Source organism: Ixodes scapularis, unplaced genomic scaffold (genome assembly GCF_016920785.2).
Source record: "Ixodes scapularis isolate PalLabHiFi unplaced genomic scaffold, ASM1692078v2 PGA_scaffold12__126_contigs__length_90152505, whole genome shotgun sequence".
Classification (NCBI taxonomy): Eukaryota; Metazoa; Arthropoda; class Arachnida; order Ixodida; family Ixodidae; genus Ixodes; species Ixodes scapularis.
In genome coordinates this window covers 19404292-19423154 of record NW_024609838.1, presented here as the reverse complement: position 1 = coordinate 19423154, position 18863 = coordinate 19404292, and the positions used below count along the sequence as shown (strand labels likewise).

At 46.7% G+C, this 18863-nt stretch overlaps 1 protein-coding gene across 1 annotated transcript; it reads right to left on the bottom strand.

Moving 5' to 3' along the window:
* Nucleotides 1-692: 692 nt before the first annotated feature.
* Nucleotides 693-5959, bottom strand: LOC121835310 (lysosomal Pro-X carboxypeptidase-like). The gene is made up of 4 exons (XM_042289341.1): nucleotides 5852-5959; nucleotides 4427-4579; nucleotides 3177-3361; nucleotides 693-951 (listed from the first exon to the last, which is right to left on the bottom strand). Exons 1-4 carry the CDS (start codon nucleotides 5957-5959, stop codon nucleotides 693-695), a joined length of 705 nt encoding a protein of 234 aa, XP_042145275.1.
* Between the last annotated feature and the right edge of the window lie 12904 nt (nucleotides 5960-18863).

Below are 18863 nucleotides of genomic sequence, written 5' to 3'. Positions count from 1 at the left end.
TTGCGCCGCGATTGAAGTGTCAATCGCGGTGGCAATTTGTTACCGAGGGGCCCGAGCGAGCCGTCTCGTAACGGCCGACCGTCCTAGGTCAGGACGGTCGGAGCTCCTGTGAATCAGGCCGCGCTGCGAGGAGAACGCAGCGCGGTGAGAATTCAGTTACCTCCGCTAGCGATGCAGAGGCCCCGCGAGCAGAGAGTCCCGCGCGAGAAGCTAAGTCAGCGCGAAGGACAAGGGAGCGGATCGCAAAGATAAAGTCTCAGAGACACGCGCGAGATGTTAAGGGGGAAACTTAAGTGGTTTTGTATTTCATAGACAAACATACTTTAATAGACTTCATTAATCTTCTTGCACTAAAGATATCGAAAATTCTTTGCGAGTTTGATGCGCCGACTAGTTCTAGAAGCGTTTTCAAAAACGCACTTGAACCACCTCTTGGGAGGACGCCGACTCAACACTCGTATTCAATCCGTGTCTGCGCTCAATTTCACAGCTATGACGCGGAAGAAACGCTAGTGCACTGGCTTTCAAATTATTCTGGGTGGTGTTGCTAAAACACATTTCCTCTAAAAGGATGATAGTACAAGAGCGACTCCCCGTTTATTTCAAGCAACTAGCGAACAAGAAAAAGAAGAGAAAACCGGAGGATGCCAATTCAAATCCCCCCCCCCCCCTTTTTTTTTTCTTCCGTTTTTTTAGAACTCATCTCTGTCAAGTTTGTTCAATTCGGGATCGAAGATGAGGGTAGTGTCTTCCTTCCTTTCCGCTTCCTCGATCCACTTCCGGACGTGCCTCCTCTCTTGCTCCCGGGCACGAGTCAAGTCGTGGCGGTCCGCAGGCGCCCCAAAGGCGAGGTCTTCTTGGTGAGCCGATTCGCCAATCAGGATGGGGATCACGGTCTCCGTCTTGGGCGAAAGGTATCCTAAGGAAGTCCACGGGTCAAACTCTCCATTGCTGGAGACAAAAAAGAAATAAAAAAAAAATGATGAGGATATGAATGGGCTGCAGAAAAAGGTGTCTCCGGAACGCTTAAGCCTCGATGATCACACTGCCCATTCATCAAACAAAAGACAGTCTCCAGACACTGTCACATTACTTAAACTTGCTTCAAACATTTTGGAGGTGGGTTCGCAGATAATTTCGCCACGTTTGTTACGAACACCGTGTTTTTCTATCATGTATGAGCTGAGGGACGACGGCTCAGGTAGCATAATAAAGTCTTCTCTTAAAACAAAAAAATAAATAAAAAATAAATAACCGAGGGTTTTCGCACAGGTGAACAGTCATCAGTTTGACCGTTTTTTTAAAGCATTCGATCGGTTGAAGTATAGGTTATGTCGCCACCGCATTTTCGCAAAAGTGGAACTTGAGCAGGAGCTGTATATAGTCAGCTTCTCGTTAAGTTCTAACACGACCAACGCAACGACCCAATGGAGGCCGAAGCAAGCTGCACTAAAAGCACGTCGACATGTCGCTTGTCTCGGTGCGTAATGCCCATCAGCGGTTTTATAACAGTTGTGCACAGTGAATGCGAAGCGACCTAGCGCTTCGCGTTTGGTGCTGTTGAATTGGTTTATCAGCTCGTAGATTCGGTCGCGTCCGGACTTAAGGTGAAACAAAGTATAGGCGGGTTTTATGACTAATGGCATGCGAAGCGACAGCTTTCGTTCGGAAACACGTGGTTGAACACCACTAAAAGGTGAGAAAAGAAATTCCCAACTTTTTGTGATTACCGTTGGTTAAATTTAGGTTCCGGTTCTTTCGACTTATTTCTTCTCTTTAAAGGGCCTCTGACACGCCAAAAAAAAAAATTTTTTTTTCATGCTAGGCGTTGGAATGGCGTGTCAGGACATTACAAAAAAATTGTTCCACTATAGAGGTGCGTAGTTTTTTTTAATAAAAAATAGAAATACGAGGCTCAATTCAAAGTTCCCGCCAGTGCACTGTGACGTAACAGTGTACCGCAAGGTTTCGGGGCGGTCAGAAGGGAGGCATCGCCGGAAGTCACGTGAGTTGTATCCTTCCTCGTGCTTACCGCGAGCGCGTGTAATATTTTTTTATTTATGCGTTATTCTCCGCACCTCCACGAGCGATATCTAAACAGACAAGGCTTCTTTTATTTGCATTTCATCGCTTAATGTTGCTGTAAAGGTAGAAGAAGAGGAGTCAGTGAATTGATGTGATCAACTAAAGTGCCTAGAAGGTGCTGTGTGAGGGACTGTCCCGGTATTTCAGCAACTGAAGGAGATCACACTGCATGCATTTCCGAGAGACGGTAGGCATCTTCAGCCTGGAGAGTATACGATGATTCGATGGCCTGGGTGTCCGAAGCTTCAGCAATGCAATTGGACGTGTCGTACGCAAGATATCCTAATTTCTGCGAGCGTTCTAAAATTTTTTTTTCACAACTTGATAGCTTTTTTTGTACCCAGTATAGCTCTGTATCATCGGACTGACGGCACGCACTCGTACACTCGCAACGCTTTCATTATTGACCTTCATCACGTCGATCCACTGACTCTTCGTCCTCAACGTTTACAGCACGCAAACTAACAAACGGTGCAGCGATAAAGAGCTAGTGGAACTGAAACTTCGTTGTCTACAATCGCTCGTACAAAGAGCAGAAAATTAAAAAAAAAGTCGTAGGCACGGTCGCGGAGAGCACGAGAACTGAAACTCACGTGACTTCCTGCGAACCCACTTTTAGTGACGTATGTCGATGCCTCCCTTGTGACCGCCCAACACCTTGCGGTACACTGTTACGTCACAGTGCACTGGCGGGAACTTCGAATTGCGCCTCCTATTTCTATTTTTTATAAAAAAAGCTACGTGCCTCTATAGTGAAATAATTTTTTTGTAATGTCCTGACATGCCATTTCAACGCCTAGCATGAAAAAAAGTTTTTTTTTCGGCGTGTCAGAGGCACTTTAAATACCTACCCTTAGGCACCCTAATTTTTTATACATATACGAAGCCATTTGGTGACTGAAGAGCATGACCTTTGCAATCCCAGTTGTCAGCGAGCTACCTGGCGGTAGAAATGTCAACTCGGGGCTACATCATTATTGCTACTGAAAATACTCTTAACTTCCGAGCAATGTACACTTCAAACAATCGAACGGGAACCAAGAAATATAGCTGACTCGCTGGCCTCTTATTCGGAAACCAATACAGCTCACCTGAATATTATGTTGGAAGAGTTCCAGAAACGGGTGCCGTACTCGGTATACAGCTTTCTCGGCTGCGGCTTGACTTTATACAGCTTCTCACAGTTTTCGCGTATTTTCTTGAGGTTCCACTGGCGAACGTAGAGCATGTCGGCATCTCCATTGCTGCACTGCGTAGTCACCAGCTCTGTGCACATCTGAAGAGGCGTCGGGACGCAGTGATATATTCAATTAAAGTTTTCATTGAACCATTAGTTGCGGAGGTGGAAACACGGAAAGGAAAAAACTACAGTGCAGCTTGAAAACCCCTGCCTCCTTAAGATGAAACAATTAGGCCAGCAGATAAACTAATCGGAGTTAGATAAAAACTGGCAAAGAAAAAAACACAGTTGAAGTTTACAACATTCATTGCTTCTTATCTCCTTATCTGACCATTCGGCATGCCTTATACATGAACATATTTTTATTATGTTTCTTGATTGTAGATCGGACAATGTTATGAAGCATTTTTAATTTCTAATTTGTTCTGGTAAGTGGCAGTTTTCAATAGCCTTGACTACTCGAAGTCATGCGATATGTCACGGATGAAAGAGGATCGAGAGGCCTAAAACTGGGAATCAAGGTTGAATCGGCGAGCCTGAGCCAGAAACAAGAGGAAGAACGAGCGTCGAGAAAGAAGCAGGGAATGTCGAGGTGTCGGCGTTATCGCTGGCTAGCACGAAAGTGAATCGGCAAGGCCACGCACGGCACCTTATCAACTACACCCGGTATCTCTAACATTTCTCCTAGATGTTCGAGCATCAAACATTCGGGGTAAAAGTAAACGCGAACCTTTTAGAAGTCGGGAGTAACGTTCCCTCTCGGCCACGCACACGTGCTACGTGTTCACTGCACGCCATATTTAAGGGCGATGTTTAGAGCGCATGCTCAAAACAAGCTCAGATTAATAGCCTGTTAAGACTGGCAATCTGGCAATCTTGATGGTACGGAATGCACGTTGCAAGAGAAGAGCGGAAAGTTGCCGTCAGCACGCGCTCAGCAGCCGCCCACACAGATATGGCCGCCAGTGAGTCCTCCGTATTAGCCGAGTCCTGTTGCTGCCTTCCACTGTCTTCGTTTTGTTTTTTGCACTACGCTCAAGCTGTATTCACAGATCTTAAGATCGATTAGTTTCTCGAACGTCCTCCAATCCGCTCCGACCAGCTACGTTCGGACAAACGGCGAGATTACGCAGAATCGCGAGGATGTCTCTTTGCACGCACCTGAAAATTCCAAACGGGGTTTTCTTTAAAATAGTGTAGTATATTGAAGCAGACGAGGTCACCCGTATGGTTGTAGAACATGTTGGCAACTTTGAACACGGCCTCGACAAGGGAATCGTCGTCATATGCCTCGGTCAAAATGTCGCACGCTTCCTGAAAAAAAATTGGACAAGAATAAACAAATCAGCCAGTCTAAACGAGAGAGGCCCTAAGTGCTAGTTCACACGTTTAGTTATTGCAAGCAAACACGTACGATCTGCATATATATGATAACGTTTTTTGGGCGATTCTTTCGCCATGGGCTTGAAATAAGTGGCAATAATTTACGCGACAATTGATCATTGATAGTGCGTAAACTTGTTCTCGGAAGTACTGCAAAATATTCAGTCTGGGTATACGTATAGAAAGCGTTTCCGGGGCTACACGATGGATGGCGCAAGCGTGCCAGTGTCTTCTTCCGGATTAAGCGGTCACAAGCGGTTCCCGCGCATTCGGTCGCATTCAAAGGCACTTGTGTGAATCACCCTAGAGGGATGCTGAAGCGAAATTTTGATTTCAGAAAACAACGCAGAAGCGCTAGGAAGGACGCTTCAAACCCGAAAGCACCACCCGTGACGCGATATCTCCAACGGATGGTCGTATATTTGCGAAAGAAGAGCGCGCCTGAACCATGTCCAAAAAGGCCCGTGACGTCACCGATTCTCGTGTCCTCCTCTTCTCGCTTTGACTCCGCCCTCCTCATCTATTCTGCAGGAAACGCGACGTCGCGATTCTCACTCAATCGCGTCCTTATTTTACAAAAATGCTGCCATCCGTTTGATAATATCGCATTATGAGTTGTTTTGGGGTTTGTGGCGCGCCTTTGAACACTCCGGCTACCCTATTTTGTGAAATTTAAATTTCGGTTCAGCATCCCTTTAACGGAGTGTTCTAATACAGCTGACTCCGACCTTGGTTTATGCTGCGGTTCTGCAACGGACATATCGAGTGCGTGGGTTCAGCAATCTTTCTCTAAGTAATGCGAACGCGAAATTGCAATTTCTTTTAAGATGCCGAGTAAAACAAGTGTTAGTCCAAAATGTGCCTATATTTACTATGTCAACTAGTTGAACACAAACGTAGGGAATTATAAATCGCTATTTTATAAAGATTTAAAGTGAATTAAAAACCGAAAGTTTAAGAAGGCGGCACTGTTCTGCCAGGTCAAAGGTTCGACAGTGGGCAATAATTGGTTAATTTGCAGGGAATAACTTCTAGTCACATTAATTTCTAAACAACTATGTGACAACCCACTTCTGACAATTAAATCTGTTTCTTCCACGTCGAATTATACTTCAATGGCAATACCACAAGTTGCCAGCTAGAAGATTTGTTCCAGTCGGCCATACTATTTCTTATAGAAGGCCTTGTTGTAAAACGACTTACCCCGAGAGGATACCGCGGCAGCAGTGTGACGCGCCTTGCAGGCTCCTTGTAGTTGAACATTGCCAGACGAATGTACGTCTCGCGCATCCATTCATAGAAGAAGCCCATACCATGAGCGACTTGCTCTGGGCAGACTCTGTGCGACTGGAAAAAGCCGATCGCTTTTGTCTCTAAAAAATAAATCCTAGAATTAGTGGTGTGCGAATGCAGCTTCGAATTGCGTAGTGCGGCTCTGAACGATGCAGCGCTACTAGCTTTAACACAATGAAGAGACTTGGTATGTCACTGGCTTCGCAAGTACCGCCGTCGCTGCTATGACTGAAGCAGCGCTATTGAGTTCAAACCACTATTTGCACTCCCCTATAAAAGGCGTTAGAAAACTTGGAGGGAAACAGACGTTTGCACTGACAGTCGCTCGATGTTGCTTCGGGCAGACTTCACAGCGATCTGAAGTTGAGTGCTAAAGGCCCTGCAGATTACTTTATGGATAGTAATGACTGCGGGTCTTTCGTTTATGTATTTAACAAGTGATGATCAAATACTGCATATTTTTTTATCAGGCCTTTATAGATCTGGGAGGGAGGAGAGGGTGGTCACAATATCTGCGGAGGCTTGTTTGTATTTGGTGACGAGTTCTCAAAACTGGGTTCTCAGAAATTCAGGTGTCCCCGTCAGTTTCCTCCTGGGTTCTCTGGGGTCCCAAATTTTCTCAATCATCCCTGCACCTGGATTATTTTTTAGTTTAAGAATTATGAGCCACCGATTGATAGAGAACTATGAGCCAAACACACCCACAGTATGGGCACTATTGTTTACAAGGCTTGTGAGCTACGGCACTGTTTATTGAGTCAGTGTCGAGACTGCTATGGTTTCTCGGCTATCAATCGAAAAGGAAGGGCGTTCCTCAATCTAAAAAAATTTAAGAACGATGTTTGATATTAAGATTCGTCTGGAGAAAGTAAATAGTTGTACTGTCCAAATGGGGGCAGGGTGAATAACGCGTGAGGTAGCGATAGCCAGTATTTTTGATCTTTCTTAGCATGCTGCTTCCTCTAGGGGTCAGTAGGGAAAGGAAAACCAAAAATAGGGCGTGGTGAAAAAAAAAAAGGCTCGAGGTACACCTAAGCACTTCTTATGAGCTGTGAATGCGAAAGCATGTACGCCGCTCTTCTGCTCCCCCATTTCGTCTGCGGCGTACTTGCGTCGACGGTCGAGGGCGCGCGCGCTCTCCTCGACACGCTGTTTTTGTGCGTGGAGCGCTGGAGCCGCTGCCTCGCGGACACGCAGCGCCATGGGGAGGCGCCAAATGAAACTGATGCGCGGTGGCTTCATATCACTGCCGTTTGCGTGGCTTTCTGCGTGGTTTCAAAGCTGGGATGCGTCAGATCGCGGCTTCGGGAATTTATCTGGCGTTTGGCGCGGCTGATGACGTCGGCTCGCTCCATGGGACAGTCAATGCTTTCGCATTAAAAATTAAGCTGCTAGCAGAAAGGCGAATACGAAGCAGCTTTATACGCCTGAGATGTACCAATGTATTGAAAGAACGAATATAATGCTTATCAGCACGAGTTCCCGCGTAAACCTTGAACCCGTCATAACCTTGATGCTTCTACGAACCCAAGAAGCGTCAACAAGATTTCGCTCGCACTCCTTGTAATCTGTGTTTTGCACTTAGTGTGGAAACTTTTCAATAAGGCCGCCGCAATAAAAGAGGTCATAATTGGGACGTACTCGTGTCGGCGCGAGAGAAGAGCAGTGGCCACGACCTCCGGATCGCTCCCTCGCAGGCGGCAGACTCGCGGCGAAAGGCTTGAGTCAGTTTGTAGTCGAACGCGTGACACGGCACCATTCCAGGAATCATGCTAACGGGGGCACTGCTGGCCAATGCACTAGCAAAAAAGAAAGCCGCGAGATTTATTTTAGAAAACAATCGTTGCGCACCTCACCTTCGTACGTTTGCTCTCATCTGTTAAACCATTCAGTAACAGCAAATTCGATATGATCCCTTTTTTTTGTTCGTCGTGCGATTGGTTTCGTTTGTGATAGCAGACGCACAAAGACGACGAGCGCCGTGACTGGGCACTTTTCTCGCTGTTTGATTGGTTCCATTAGATAGTATCGCTGGTTCCGGTCGTACTTTAAGTGAAACGTAGTGTACACGGAGCGCAAGTTCGTCTGCTTCTTGCGCAGGGGTTGCTGCGACGTCGGAACGCCGAGCTCCGATTGGCTTCGATTGGAAGGATAGTGGACAAGCCTCAAAACAGCTTGCATTGGGGTCTTGCCTATTGTCCTTCCATTCAAAAACCTATCACAGCCCCCGCGAAAGAAGCATACGAACTGGCGCTCCGTATAGTTCCGATGGTGGCAATACAATCGGTACGCTTGATCTAAAAAAATTCTTCAAAGAACTCAGGTTCATCAGAGGTAATTTAATTGAAATTTCGAAATAAATACATCACACCGATAAAGAGCGTATGTCCCGCGTCCATCAATGATTGGCTACTGATGTAGACGGCTTGAAGTGACGTGAGACCGAAATACAGCGCCATTCACACCATGAGAGTGAACGGGGGATTTAAGACCACAAGTTTGACTCGAAGCCACCAGGTTATTTTAAAACTATGGTACCTTGAACGCGTCTCCGAGTGGAATATTTACCGGCTCCTCAAATGTTGCCACTCAATTTGCGCCTGAGGACGTCATAGAAATGTCCAACGGTTAAATGCCGCGATTCTGGCAGTGATATAGCAGCTCAGATAAATACTGCAGACGACCCTTTTACTGTACATCGCCCTTCAGCTTGAGAGTCCGTTGAAACCTCGGCAACCGAAAGTTGAGACAGCGACAGCGACAATTAAAGGGGCGATGCAACAATTTTTGTACTTTGCGCAAATTCTGCTTAGAACGGATCCCTGACGTTATTGACCTGTGAAACACCCATTCATTTTTCACAACACGCAATTAAAGTCGCAGAAAAAATTCAAGTAAAACTAGCAGCGTTCATCCCATTAACTCGCAGCCAGAAGAAGCGGCGACGTGATCTGGATCCGAATGTATGCCGCCGATGTTGATCATAGCCACGCGCTGAGGTTGGCAAAGCACAGGACACTCGCCGAGTTCCAGACATTGTTATGGTTCAGCTATTGTCATTGCAGCGATAGGACACCCGAATGAATCTCGAGCTATCGACTATCACAACCTAGATCGAGTGCCCACGCAATTCTCGGGTGCAATCTATGTGCCGCATTCGAATATCGTCACTGGAGGGTACTACGATCTCTTTGTTTCCTTTCAAGTTTTGCCTCAGGTTTCAAGTTTCGCAAAGGAGAGATTGAATGAAAACGCTCGAGTTTGTCCTTGAAATTACACCGCAACAAAAGAAGTGTCTTGGTTAGTGGCGTTGTGTACGAGTATCCTTCAGTCCCACTAGTTTCAGTAAGCTCGCGTAAAGTGGAAAACACTAACTGAATATCGTTGCACCGCCCCTTTAATTCCGCTCGCAGCTTTTGCCAGAACTTCTACAACCAACCGCCAGAATCGCGACGTCTTATATCACTACATGGATGCTTTTTGATGGATAATATTGAAACTTCGGGACCATCTTATATATTGAATACAGGGCGCTAGAAATACCAATTGAAGACGCGATCTGGTCACCCTACTTGAAACTAAACGAACCACTTTGCGCCTGGGCGACTAATTTCATGGCGCAAAAATGCCACGTTGACAATATTAAAGACAACGCCGATGGTTGTGGCGGTGACTTCGAAAGTCCTTCAATATTGGCCCTGACGCAAACTAGCGACTAAAGCGTTGACGGAAAGGAGAATTCCAAGCTTTCGTAATTGTTTAACGATATACTTTTTGTTTTATACACGTAAACATGCCTGATGCATCTGCACTTTTTCAGCGGTTATCACTCAGAAAAAAGATATTGAGTCACTAAGCTGTGGATGCTTGCGTGGCGTCTAATATTCTGCAGAAGTGAGTCACGGCGCCTGCTCAGAACGCTTTGCACAGCCCAGCTGAACAAAGATGGCAGCGCACGGAAGGCGACAACGGAAATGGTTTACACTCACCCGGTAATGAGGTCGGGATGCTTGAGTCGAAAGTAAGTTGCCAGCATGCCGCCGTAGAAGCCTCCAATAGCAATGATTGGAGCCTTGTCAGCAAAGGGATATTTGATCTTGATGTGCTGGAGCAACTTGACGTAGTCAGCGAGCGCTTGCTCTGTCGTCAGCAGTTCGGCGAGTGTCTTATTCTGTACGACAAGCATCGCAACTGTAAACGATATAATCCCCAATGACTAGTAAAATACGTAGTTTAGCTATCCACAAAATCCTTGTTAAAAAAAAAAGGAAGAATAGCTCTTTTGTAGTTTGTGACAGAACGAAAACGGCAGGGCATCTCTTTCGAATGCACAGCGTCCAGCACACGTGCTTTTGACTTCCGTCGTGCTTCAACTGAGCGTGCATGCTAGAAGCTCGAGAGACGTAGGTTTGCTGAAAGTAAGAAGCTCGCCCTAGAGACGGGACAGCTGAATGACCTCTCTGTTGCTCTCGACCTGTCAGTGCGCTCAGTCAGAAAATATTCGAAAGATTTAAAGCATCATACACGTCGCTTCCAAAAAAAAAAAAAAAAATATTTCCATACCAAGCAATATGCCTATAACCTCACATCGTATTAGTAAGTACTCTAAGCCAAAAATAACCAGCGAAGCACAAATGCTTCGGACGAACGCAGTCACATAACAAGTGACCCGATTATTCGGAATTCTCACTGTACAGGCGCATCTCTGTACCATTCCTTTTGCTGCGAACCCACAGTTATACTGAAATGTCACATCTTTATAATGTAGATATGCGAGTGTAAAAGGAAGTTATTCGGGCAAAATTGGTACGATCTATTCGCCGAGACTTAGGACTTAGGCTAGGTGGCACAAGCTTCCGCCTGTTACAAAGGGTATGGTCATTAACTTCCATCCGTCCATCCGAGAAACGGAGAAAGAGGAGGAGACAAGAGCACGCGGGGACGTCAGGATGCCGAGCTCTGGTTGGACAGATTAGTGGGTAGACCTAAAGCTATTCGCGACTCCAGCGAAATCGACACCGCGTAGCGGCAGCGCCGAGAAGCTCAGGAAAGGAGGTAGTTTCGACTCCGTCGTCTGCTATCGCTGCTTGGTTCTCGTAGGCGGCATAGAAACAAACATCGTCTCCAGTAATTCTTTTTATGATTACGCCGTGTCCTTCCTACGCAATGACTAGAAGGTTTCTACTGTCGAAAAATCGCTTTGCTTTCAAATGCAACACAGATTTGATGCTGAAGCGCAAAACATTTATGGTGGTGCGTGTGCTGAACGACGAAAACGACCTCCTTTCGTCCGCCATTTCGCCTGAGCAGCGCGCCCTCTATAGTTCGCGGGAGTCGCGAATAGCTGTCTGTCTTCACTGCACCCGTCGAATGCGTTCGAATGCGAGAGCCAAACGCCAGACGCCGGCGTTTCACGCTCTAACGCGTTCGATAAGTGCAGTGGGACAAAGGCAGCTAGATTTATGTCTACAGATTAATGATTTCAACCACAGCTCGGCGTTCTGACGTCCGCACGTGCTCTAGTCAACTCCTTTCCCTCAGTTTATAGGCGTATTACAGACCAGTATCTGCACTGTTCCATGAGCGCCACCATGGTTGCTGATGCTGACGCCTTGACACAGTAGGGGGGCTGCGCTCTTTGCAAAACTCAGTTTTTTATAAATTCTCGCACATACCGCAGTGCAATAATGACAAGAATTGCGTAGTCGCGAAACTCCAAGAACAACACCGATGCCACGAGTGCTGCAAAAAGCAAGCAGGTTCTTTCTCCACAAGAGCGTGTGCTTGAGATTATTTTTTTCCAGTTTTTTTTTTATCGCTGGGGGCTAGGATTTCGGACACTCGTCTATAAACCCAGCAACTGAGCGTGCACGATTTTTTTCTGCGACATTACTGAAAATGCAATGCTCCAAATCAAAATAGGGGTGCGTAAATGACGCTATACTTCGTTTCAGCTTCGGTCCGAGCGCTCCCGATGTTATGAGCCGAATGGCCAATCAAACAACGAAAGAGGCACAACGCCATGGCGTGCTCTGTGCGGTTGATATGGACCGGCTGGTATTCGCAGTCTCTCTATGCGTGCTCCTCCGCTTACGTGTCCTATCAAGCGCAGAGAGCACGCCATGACGCTGCGCTTTTTGCGCTGTTTGATTGGCCCTCCGGCTCATAACATCGGCCGCGCTCGGACCGAAGCTGAAACAAAGTATAGAACCGAATAGCGCTGCGTCACTCGTAGCCTTCTCAGCGCTATCAAGAATAACGACATATCGGCTCTCTTTGCACTGCTGAAGCCCGGGATGACGCTGCAATATTTAAATTATAACATGATGTGCGTACACCTAAAACGTCTATTAATGCGAGGCTACTTCTTTTGAGGTAGGTGCATGGTGTCGGATATATGTATATGTATATTTCTTTTTTCCGCGACTACCATTGCCCAGAGGAAAAAAAAAAACACCTCGCTTTTTAACTGCTATAAACGTCACGGGTTCATTCTAAGCGGCATTCGCGCAAAGCACAAATATCGTTGGAGCCTAGTTGACTAGTCTTAACAATTTTGCGTAAAAAAACCGTGAAATCTGCCCTAACGGCATTTGTGCAGGTGGGTCATACTACCAAGGGGGTATAGTACGGGGGCCTAATCGTAACGATTAGTCGCATAATTAATTAAATATCTTGATTAACGTTGTAATTATTGAAAATAAACAGGTGGTCCTAGTTCGGAACTTGCTGAGCGTCATCAAAAACCAAGAAATCAGTCAATTTTAAAAACATTTGGAGCACGTGGAAAGCACGGCGAGGCTCTAAAGTTATCGCTGGTGCACCAGGAGCAGGGCTACCGGTGCGATAAGGCGCCCGCGCGGTTTTTACGTCTCTTATCAAAGCACCAGGCTTGTGCCCGTTGCGCGAGTGGCAACTTTAGTGCACTGCTGCGTTTCCCACGCGCTCGAAGAATAATGACTGATTTAGAGGTTTTCGATTACGCTCAGGAAATTTCTAATAGGATCTAAACATCTATTTTCATAAATTAAATATATAATTAAGAAAAATTAGTTCATTATTCGACCTACCGTCACAATTAGCTCCGTATATTATGCCTCCTGGCCGTAAAACTCTCCTGCACAAACTGCATTGGTTCCGCTTTCACGGCATTTTGTTCTATCATCCAATTTGTTGAAGGCCGACGTACACTTCGCGTTTCTAAACTTTTACCCGCCTCCTCTCCACTTTTTACCCTGCCCCAACTTGGCTTCCCTCGCAGCTTAGGAGAGGGGGGCCCCAAGAGGATTATCTTCCCAGCAGAAAACCGAGCACCCTGTGTATCTTTCACCGTGGCTTCTTGTAAGGAAATTAAGGTAGTCAACTGTGGTGCAGAGTTGTCATTTATTCAAGTTGTACCAACTTTTAGTACACTTCTTTGTATTGTGATAATGAAGGTAATATCTATAAAAGAATGGTTTCTGCGTGGGGGAACAGTATTTAATGTTTCAGTGAGTTGCTTAAACGCTTTCACGGGAGCCACGGCGAACACGCGTCGTGCGCTAATGTCGGATCGCAATGCTTCTTCCCTCCTCTGGGACCAAAACTACTTTTTCTAGGCTGTTTACGTAACGACGTACGTTGTAGCTGTGGTCACCACGAGGAATGGACTTCCCGTAAAATCGATGCTCCGAAAACACCAGCATGGCGTCGAAACCTATCGCCCAGCTCCACATCAAGCCCTGAAAGGAACCACATGAAAAACAAAATCCAGTTTCGTTTTACTACGTGCGATTTGTCAGCACCATGCATCCATTCATTCGTCTATTAATCCATTACTCCATACATCCATTCACTCATCCATGAACTAAAACCGGATCTCTTAAGGGGTGTCCAAACAGGACACTACAAAACCCGCGACTCCGACAAATCGTGAAAATTGAAGCGGACGCTTCTATTTTTACGGTCTGTCGGAGTCGTGAAAATGTTTGCAGGAGTCGTGAAAATTTTTACGATCACGACTGCTCTCCTCTTCAGATTGACGTCACACGCCACCTGCGTCTGTCTCACCTCGCCAACGCCCTCGCGTACCGCCGTCGCCTCGGCTCGAAGGCCAAGGAGGTCCGGCTTCGGGTGGATTTGGGAAATTCCTGCGTCGAAGGGTGCGTTTCGCCCGCCTCGGATCTGCTTTCTTTGTCGAGATTCACTTTCGTCGTGATGGCGTCCGATGCGGTTCCGTATTGTAAGCGGAGGCCTTGAGCAATTGACCGACGGCCAACAGAGCGTGTGAGTGGCTCTCCAGACCCACGTGATAAGCAGAGCAAGGCCGCCGTGGAGGAAGCGAGGGGGAGATTTGACGGAGGGAAGTTTCCCCCCGGGAAGAATTGACGGAGGGAAATTTCCCTCCGACGGCCGGAAGCGGATCGCGGCAGAGCGCGGCACGATTTGCCGGAGTCGCGGGTTTTGTAGTGTCCTGTTTGGACACCCCTTTAGCCCATGAAGGTTTCCTGCCCCTCTGGAGGTTGGTTCACATTGCAACAGCTTGAACCGCTAGTGACGAGAGAACGCAGTGGATTACTGGCGCCATCTATCCGGATTGCCGAACACTTCCGACCTGTGTATAAATAGACAAGGTTCTGAAAAATTCGCAAGATCAAGCCTGCACACTATGTACGAGAAATGTTTTTCTCATAATGTCAATTATTTCAAGCCCACTGCGAGAGAATGGTGCCTAAAACATACGTCGATCGCCTTCCGATAGGTGGCGCCAATGTCTTCTCGTCTAAAATCGCTTCACGTGCTCGTGTTTGCTATAGACGATTGCAAGCATGGCGCTCTGACATGGAGCCCCACGAGTGCAAGCACATGCAGCATACACGTTAACTTAGCCTTGGCAAGCTTGCAATTGCACGGACTTGTCCGCACGACAGGAGACATGGTGGCGGCCAGTCGCCTTGTTTGCGATCGTCTATAGAGTTCTTGCACGAGACCATGATGCAACGCTACTACCGGTTAATAAATCTGACCGGAACCCACCGGAATTCATGTTGGAGGCATTCGTTGCTGCTATGCCATGTTTTGTATGCTTTGGGGCCTTGTTCTCCCTTTAGCTTGTTTGCTCGATCAAGGTTTAAAAGGTTCAGTTGCGCCGAATTAATTGTTCCAGCCGTAAAACTCTGCGACAACGGAGCCACGGCCAGCGCGATTGGTTTTTCCAGTATTACGGCAGTCATTATAAGCCAGGAAAAGGCGAAGCTCGAGCAAACGGTACGCCGGCGTTAAGGCTCCGACGGATACGCCAGCACAACCTCGACCATGTGACTTAAGACAGGAGCGGATCCAGAACTCCGTTTTGGGGGGGGGGGGGGGGGGGGGGCAGACAATTTTTAAGGATACTATTCTCCCATTCTTTCTTGTGCAAGGGGGGGTCCACCCATGTCAAATTGCCATCGGAGAAGGGGGGAGGGAGGGGGGTCGACGTTGTGTGTGTGTGGGGGGGTTGGGGGGGGGGGGGGCGGCCGCCCCTGTCGCCCCCCCCCCCCCCCCCTCCCCCCTCTTGGATCCGCCACTGTCTTAAGACGGGAGTAGAACGCGCCAAATTCTGGGCGCTACCATCTTCGGTTTCGAGAGAAAGAAAGCGGCAAAAGACCAGAGAAAGAAAGCAGACAAAATGTTAGGCGTGCTTGTTTTTCCGCGACTAGTTGAAGTTGCTCGAGCGCTTCTAAATAATTTTTTCATTGCACGATTCCGTTGCTTTTTTCATTTCATTTCATTTATTGGTACTTTCAGGGCCCGAGGGCATTACAGAGGGGGTGGGATTATTACGTACGAGGTAATAGAACACTCAAATCACAAATCAAGTTCTAGTGGTATGGATGCAGCATTTTTAATATCAACAGGATTAACAATTGTGGCGATGGATGTGGAAAGGTGATTCCAGTTAGCAGACTTACGAGGTATGAATGATCTGTAGTAGGTATTAGTGTGGCACTGTGGAATTTCGACTTTATGTATGTGATCAAAGTAAGAGAAAAAATTACGAGGTACAGACCTTACATATGTGATGTTCTAACAAGTCTTGGTGCATATAAAGGCGTCGCCAACGATATGGGCTCATCGCTATTGCCAAATGCCCGTCGTTGTGAAGCGGCCACATGCATGAAACCTTTCGCTCTAGAACATTATAATAACTATAATATCGACAGAAAAGCTTCGTATCCCAACTAAAAGTTTGTGGACTGCACTACGTGTCAGGTGAGGAACTTCTTTGCGATTAACTATAGGAAAAGAAAATATTTTAAAATGTGGTTGTACAAAGACTGCTCTATGACTACAGCACTACTGGTGCCGCAATAAGACGTCGAAGGCCTCCAACATAGCGGCAAGGCACTGATAGCAGACGACAATATTGGTTTGGGTTTCGAGTCTAACCGGAAGTGACGTCAGGTGCAAGAAGCCTATGCGGAGAGCAAGTCGTCTGCTTCTTGCTCAAGAGTTGCGGTGATGTCAAAACGACGCCGAGCTCTTCTTGGCAGACTGACAAAAATAGAGGGTAGATCTCAATGCTAGGTGCTTTGATGTCTTCTCACTTTTTTTTTTTTTTAAATCAGTCGAAAAGAACTTGACGTCGTCAAAGTGCTTTATTCGTGGTGAGACGTTTGAGTATCGCCGACTGGTGGAATTTTTTCACAACCCAGAGTGAGCATACTTGAACTTCCTCTAACGGTGCAAGCGCGTGCAATACCAAGCTTCTACGCACTATAATAATTTAAACATAACCGCGTGAGTCGCACGTGCACTACCCATAGTAAGGTAAAGTCCCTCTGTCTTGGGAAAAGTGGCGCCATTCATTGTTGTGGAAATGCTCGAGCCTCGTGCCGTGCGCCACTTCTAGGAAGAACATGGCATCTGAAATCTAGCTCAGTGCTGCGTTGTGCCGCCATGATCTTCCCAAGGGCAGAACGTTGCACGTGCCTCATGCATCGATGCACCTTGCGCTACTTTTAAAACATGAAGGGGCTTTATAGTCAAAAGAGCAGAAACGCCCCTTGCGAGCTTCTCACCACGAATAATGTCCTCGTAATAGGTTAAACGCGGTTGAAACGCCGACCATAGCACTCTAGCGCAAATGGAAAAACCAGTCTTTAATGCTTTCCAGAGGCCCAGTTTCACTCGCTTCTAGTTTCGATTACAGTCATATTTTGTACTAACATGCAATGAAAAGGGGATAAGAACCTCCTTGTAACATTTATAATATTTTGTTTTTCCTCATAGCGAATGCCACGAGGTGGAAGACGGGTGATCGATGGTGTCATTAAGTAGCAAACGGATTTGTTAGTCTGGCCTCCCTAAACCTTAGAATAGTAATAAAAATACTTTTCACGGGCCCACAGTAAGTTTTAGTATATAACGCAAGACAAACTTTTTAAAGTAAACCTTAACCCAAGCCGAACTTTATACAAGACGAATGTAAAAATTCAGCATATACTATTCGGACGTCCTGATAAGGCTTCCCCCCCCCCCCCCCCCTTCACCCACTAACAATTTTCGTCACTTCTTTTGCAAAAGACAAATGTATCATTTGAAAAATTATTTTAATTTGGAAACAATGGTCGCTATAGTGAATGGCAAGGTAGGAACAACAGGTCTTGTCTTTGAAACACCCGGCCTCCAGCGCGCGCGCGCACTGCCTTCCACCTTGCTTTTGCCGCGCCTGCACAGTCGAGACTCACGAGACGCCGAAGCATAATCGAAGGTGGGAAGCTCTCGCTGGAGGCAGAACAACAGACCCCTCGCTGCCGTCGTTCTCACAGTGTCAGAGTCTATATAACTTCAACGACGAATCATTGAAGTTACGAAGGCACCGCCTTCTTACGATCACGTAAGACTCATGACATCTAGCCTAAGGAGGCCAGACTTAATAGAGGAGGCTACCACTTTGGCGTCGTAAATGGTATAGGTATACGAACGGTGTTGTTGATGTAGTATTCCAACGTCAGCTCGTGCCCGCAGTAGAAGAAGATGGGACCGGACGCAGGGTTCCAGTAACGGGTGACGACGGCATATCGCAGGGGAAACGTCTCGCCATTGTTTGGCCCGATTTGATCCACCTAAAACAATAAAGGTAACAAAAAAATACGCATCAAGAACAGCTTTTTGTTAAGCTATTTGCAGGTAAAAACGACCACGTTTCTGCAGCAAAAAGTAAACGCAAAAAAATATTTGAAGTGGAAGAAGAAAACGAAAGAAAAACGGACGATGTGGTTTCGAAGTTTGACAAGCATTATTTTTAAGTAATAGGAAGAGGCGGGGGGGGGGGGGGGGGGGGTATGTTTAGTTGTTTTTTGTCCGATCCCCCAAAGGTCATCCTGGTGATATCAGGCACCAATGGGTGAGAGGAAATTGCAGAGGGTAAGCAAATTGGCGAATTAAGGAAATCAAACGTTTGGTTCTTAATTGCTAGGCTAGGTGATAAAAGCTACCGCCCGTTATAAAGGCTACAACCATTCACATCTATCCATTCATCTGTATCTTAATGAACAAAAAAAAAACAACTATGGTTCAAGTCAGCTGTTAAAGGCTAAACATGGCGGCTTTACACGAGAGCGGGAGTTCTCTAAAAGGGCGCCAAAAACAGAGCATCTTTAATTTTCTGTTTGGTTGTTCCTTTAGCAAACTTCCGGTTTGGGTAACGTCGTTTAATTTGGCGTGTATTCGCGCTGCGGCGCCGTATAAACCAAAAATAAACACCAGAGGTCGGCCCCAGTTGTTTCATTCAGATAGCAGACGCCAGCCCTCCTGTACGGTTTGTTTACCGCCTCAATTGAAGCAAAGTGCGCGGCACAGCGTGAACAAAGCATTTGCGAGTTTTCGAATCCTCTTCAGACTGATTACATATAGGCCTGTTTCACTCGACAAGGTGTTCAAGCGCGTCTGCCAGATT